Source organism: Poecilia reticulata, linkage group LG3, assembly GCF_000633615.1.
Source record: "Poecilia reticulata strain Guanapo linkage group LG3, Guppy_female_1.0+MT, whole genome shotgun sequence".
In the NCBI taxonomy this organism is placed as follows: Eukaryota; Metazoa; Chordata; class Actinopteri; order Cyprinodontiformes; family Poeciliidae; genus Poecilia; species Poecilia reticulata.
In genome coordinates this window covers 14,655,828-14,660,502 of record NC_024333.1, presented here as the reverse complement: position 1 = coordinate 14,660,502, position 4,675 = coordinate 14,655,828, and the positions used below count along the sequence as shown (strand labels likewise).

At 41.8% G+C, this 4,675-nt stretch overlaps 1 protein-coding gene and 1 long non-coding RNA gene across 4 annotated transcripts in view; one reads left to right on the top strand and one right to left on the bottom strand.

Annotated features, from left to right (window-relative positions):
* The window catches only part of LOC103462329 (uncharacterized), a 9,985-nt gene extending 6,125 nt beyond the window's left edge, over positions 1 to 3,860 (top strand). The window contains exons 2-3 of the long non-coding RNA XR_533329.2: positions 3,306 to 3,459; positions 3,769 to 3,860. This is a non-coding gene — a long non-coding RNA (uncharacterized LOC103462329). The remainder of the gene's footprint in view (positions 1 to 3,305; positions 3,460 to 3,768) is intronic.
* Positions 1 to 4,675, bottom strand: part of ccdc102a (coiled-coil domain containing 102A) — a 94,709-nt gene that overhangs the window by 41,406 nt on the left and 48,628 nt on the right. For all 3 annotated transcript variants that reach the window (XR_001776476.1, XM_008405025.2, XM_008405027.2), the window contains exons 2-3: positions 3,747 to 4,175; positions 3,275 to 3,655 (exon numbers count right to left, since the gene is read on the bottom strand). Coding sequence is in view for 2 of the 3 variants with exons in the window: in XM_008405025.2 (XP_008403247.1) it covers positions 3,275 to 3,655; positions 3,747 to 4,094 (729 nt within the window). In the remaining variant the exon portion in view is untranslated. The remainder of the gene's footprint in view (positions 1 to 3,274; positions 3,656 to 3,746; positions 4,176 to 4,675) is intronic.

The window sequence follows — 4,675 nt, the reverse complement described above, 5'->3', positions numbered from 1 at the left end:
CCCTGAGCGATCCAGGGTGAGCTGCTTGGTGCGGGGTGTATGACCTCTCCGCTGATTTGAGGAAGAGTCGTTTCATATCCACAGGTAGCGTTGATCTCAAAGTTCACCTCCAGCCGTTGAATCTTTGTTTCTAAAAACTGAAGYCGTTGTAGAATACTGCTAATGTCCTTGGGGTCGGACAGGGGCATTTTGCCCTAGTTCAACTTGGAGGTGAAGAAAAGTGAGGTAAAAATAAAAGTGAGAAAATCTCCTGCTCTTTAGGTTTGAAGTAATCCAGTTATGATGTCGATAATGTGAATAAAACCATAAAAATTGTGACTTTGAAAATAATTCACAAGCAAAGTTATCAGTAAGGACGGGAGAGAGCAGGATAAGCTGTTCCTCCTTCAGCTGCCAGACGCAAAAAAAGTTATAAATAGTCCAGTGTGTTTCACTTCACTTTAGGTAATACTTATGCTGACTGTTAGCATAGCATTTAACACTGTAATAACCCTAAATTCCATCTTTATAATTGTTGCTACTAGTTTCACTTTACTTGAAGTAAGAGTTCATATTAATGACACTGTAATGACACTTCATGACATATTCATAACTGGTGCTACTTGTTCCACTTGATGTAAAATAAATTAATGACTGTTATTAAATCATTTGACAGTGTAATAAAGCTTAATGAAATCTTTATTGTTGGTCCTACCTGTTTTGCTTTATTTCAGGTAGTGGAAATATTAATCGCCGTTTTGTTAAAACGTTTGATAGTGTAATAATTAAATCATTATGACTACTATTATGACAGTTATGGTATATGATGTCAAGTTGTCATAACGGAGACATTTTGAATAATGTCAACTTTGTATTAAAAGTGTCATGATTTACCGAATGACACTTTATGACAACAGTCATAAATATTCATGACAGGTGTTATGTCATGTTTATGACAGTGTCATGTCAGTGCTATTCACACCCGGTCAAATAAAGTGTTACCTAATCTTATTTCCCGTTATAACCTGAGCTGGTGGGAGTACAAAGATATTGAATAAGATGGGTACTCGGTTTGAACCGTGGGGTACCTCACATGTGACTTCTGTCCACTTCAATGAGAAGTTACCTACCACACACTCTGAATCAACCGGAAGGATGCAGTAGAAAATGGAGACATCAAGGCTAATTCCTCTGCCGTGGTTTGTTAGGGTTAATTTACAATACGTTCTAACTCTAAGCTGAGGTCATGGTTCTGCATCCAGCAGCTGAAGTGAGTTTCTTCTCTAGTGGTATTGGGCTCCACCTTGGAAAACAGCTGAGAAGCCCTTTTATCCAGGGAAGCTGCTGCGAGTCCACATCAAAAATAATCAACTACGGTACTTTAGGTACCTATTCAAGTGTTTCTCCAGATGCTTCTATTTGGCAGCTTTCCCAGGGGACCGCAGAGGAGATCTAGTGGTAAACCCAGAACTTACAGAATGTACTGCAGAACTCTTTAGGCCTGGGAACACCTTGGACTCTCATTTTCCCTTCAAGACCTGTTAAATACACGAACCAAGTTCAAATGGCAGGCAGGCCAGCGGGCGGGCAGGGAGGGAGGGACGGATGGATGGTCCAACTCTGTTTACCATATCACATCATGTTTATTTACACCGCACTTTAAAACCTCTTAAGCCCGACGTAAACAACCGCTGCACTTTACTTTTTTTTTTTTTTTCATCCGCTAGAGAAGGCTTTCATCATTCGAAAACTATCCCGCATCCAAGTTTTGCCCAACATGTTATGGTTTTACAGCTATTTCATTATTTTTGTCTTCGCATCCGCCTGAATAAAATGTAGTTGCGACCCCGCTGGGATTTATTTATGTTTTACTAGTAAGGATTTCATATTTATTTGTTCATTACTTTGTTGTAACACTCATAATTTTTATGTAATTACTATTATTTTCCTTTGTTAGCTATACTTCAAACAGTTCTTTTTTACTGTTTTACTGCGTTTCAATAAAAGTTTTCCAGTTGGAGTCAAAGTAATAGCATTCAGTTCATTATTATTACATATATTATACATTTATACATATAAATGTGGTAAATGTCATGACCAATGGTTAGATTATATGTACTAAGTGTCATTCAATGGTAATCAGTGATTTAATTTAAAAAAAATTCCCAGTATTGGTGTGAAAAACACATTTGGCACAGTTTGGAGACATTTTTGGATAAATGACCTCTCCACCTGGGACATTTTTCAGTAAAACATTTATAAAACCCAATTTTTTTCAACTGAGTGAGTCCAAATTTGGTGAACTTTTACCCAACATGTAGATTTACAAGTCTAAACAACTTTTTTGTGTGAAAAATAATATTTCAGTGATGTTTTGCAATGTTTATTTATAACAACATTTTTGTGAGGTAAAAAAAAAAGCTACATTTACTGTATTTAATTCAGGCAGGGTAAAAGCTACAATAGTACTGACACCAGGAAATCATTCTTTGATGTCTCACCTTTACAGAGGTACCAAAAGTTTGCACTTTAATCTGATAACTGTGAGGCTATTAGTGATTTATTTTTAAATGTTTACAAAGCCCTTTCCACCCTTAGGGCTTAAAGGGTTTTAAAAAACAAGACATAGTTGACCAAAGTGTTGTACAACAGGTAAAACACAAGACAGTTGATTTTGTTACTGCGCACAGAGAAGATGATGAAACCGTCGATTAGGTTAGCGGTTCTCAACGTAGGCGGTACCGCCCCCCAGGGGGCGTTCAGAGGACGCTGATTGCTTTTTCCACTCTGATTGGCTGCTGTTAGGCCTACAGATTTTAAGTTGAATATTCATTGCATTTTTCGTAGACGCCTGTAAAAATAATTTCTATTCCCATGGCTTTTTTGTTCTCTGGGAAATTATTTTTGATGATAAATACAGAAACAAGCATAAAAATCAAAACATCTACAATAGTGATAGTAATATTAATAATAAAATAATAGTCAGTGCAAAGTAGCCTACAAATTCTTTGGTGGGGGGCGGTGAGGGACCTGGACAAAGGCTAGGGGGGGGCTGGTCCAAAAAAGGTTGAGAAACACTGCTTTAGGTACTGAAATAAAATCAGTCTGTGCCCTCTGTTGGTGAGCTAAGGAATCCACCAACCAACTGAAGCTAGGATTATGTCATGTCATTCAAAAAGTCTTAAAGGAAAATAAACAAACAGAAGTAAATCATATATTAATAAAAATAAGAAATACTTTAAACTAATATAATAACATTATAATAGTTGGTAGCACTGGGAACAAGGCCTCTCACCTTCTGCTGGCCCATCTTCTCTCTGTCCAAGTCCACATCCCTCACCGGTTCTGCTTCGGGAGACCCTGGTGGTCCCTCCTCGAACTTGCAGTCTGTTATGACCTTAGAGAGAGACGGTGCCGGGGAGGAGGGGGTAGCAGATGAGGAAGAGGAGCAGGAAGCACTGTGATGGAGAGGTGACAAAGGTAAGTGAGATGTGCCGGTAGCTGAGTGAGAAGTGGGGTCGCCCCGGAGATGCTGTGTCTCCTGGCGCAGTGCCTCGTTTTCGGTGGCGAGCTCCTGCCGCTCCCGCCGGACGCTGGTCAGCTCCTTGGTGAGGGTGTCCAGCCGCTGCCTCAGCTGCCGAATCTCATCCCGAGCTCTGTTTCGTTCTGCACGGACCTGACAAACAGAAACGGCACCACTTAACTAATGGCTTTCTGGACAATCATATATGTAGTATGATTGTCCAGGCTCAATAATCTCTCCTCACCTTACTCCACTTCTCTCTCCAGTTGGCTGTGCAGTCGGACCACCACCTCATGGTCTTTTCCATCTGGGCTGCCCTGGCCCGAGCTTCCTCCAGCTCCCTGAGCCTCAACTCCTCCCTGGTCTCCCAGTCACCTCCAGCTCCTTCACCCAGAGAGCCTAGACCCAGACCTCCAAGTCCAGGCGACAGCAACAGAGGGGGGCTGGAGCTGGGAGTTCCCCCAGTCGGGCTGGGCGTGTGGGCCAGACTGTCTGGGGAGCGGATCCCCCGGTCCAACCCCAGACCAATGCTGCAGAAAAGACTGCCTCCGGCCGACTTCCCGCCTTCTGACAGGTGGGGGCTGGGGTTCATTATGGCAAAGTGAACGACCAGGATAAACAGAGTGAAGTAACAGGGCGGAGATTCAGGAGAGCATGTCTGGACTGTAAAAACCTGGAGACACAGAAACAAGATACATAATGGCTAGCCATGGAAAAAAACAGTTTTCCTGTAACAGTAAGTTGTTTTTCTGTCATTAGCACATTTATCAGCACAAAAGTGGTTGACTGACAGTGCTAAAACACTTCTCACTCTGATTGTTTTTGACCTGAAGTAGTGCATTTTTGTAGACTGCAATAAATATGGAAAAACCAAAAAAGTTGTAAAGCTTCTTATGTAGAGGTGTGCCGATCGATCGGTCACCGATCATAATCGGCCGATTTTCGGGGAAAAGTGCATGATTGGTGATCTGCGATCTTTGGTCCTGTTGCCGATACCGATCACCTGCTTCTCATTTCTCAGCCTGCCTGTGCAGCTGGTCTCCTCTTTCCTTCACACTGCGCAAACGCGCAGCAACAAATCCTAAGCGATGTGGAACTATAACGCACTGAGTGAATGGGGAAGTTTGCCTGTTGCGGCAGAAAATTGAAGCACGTCAAAATGCATCAACACAA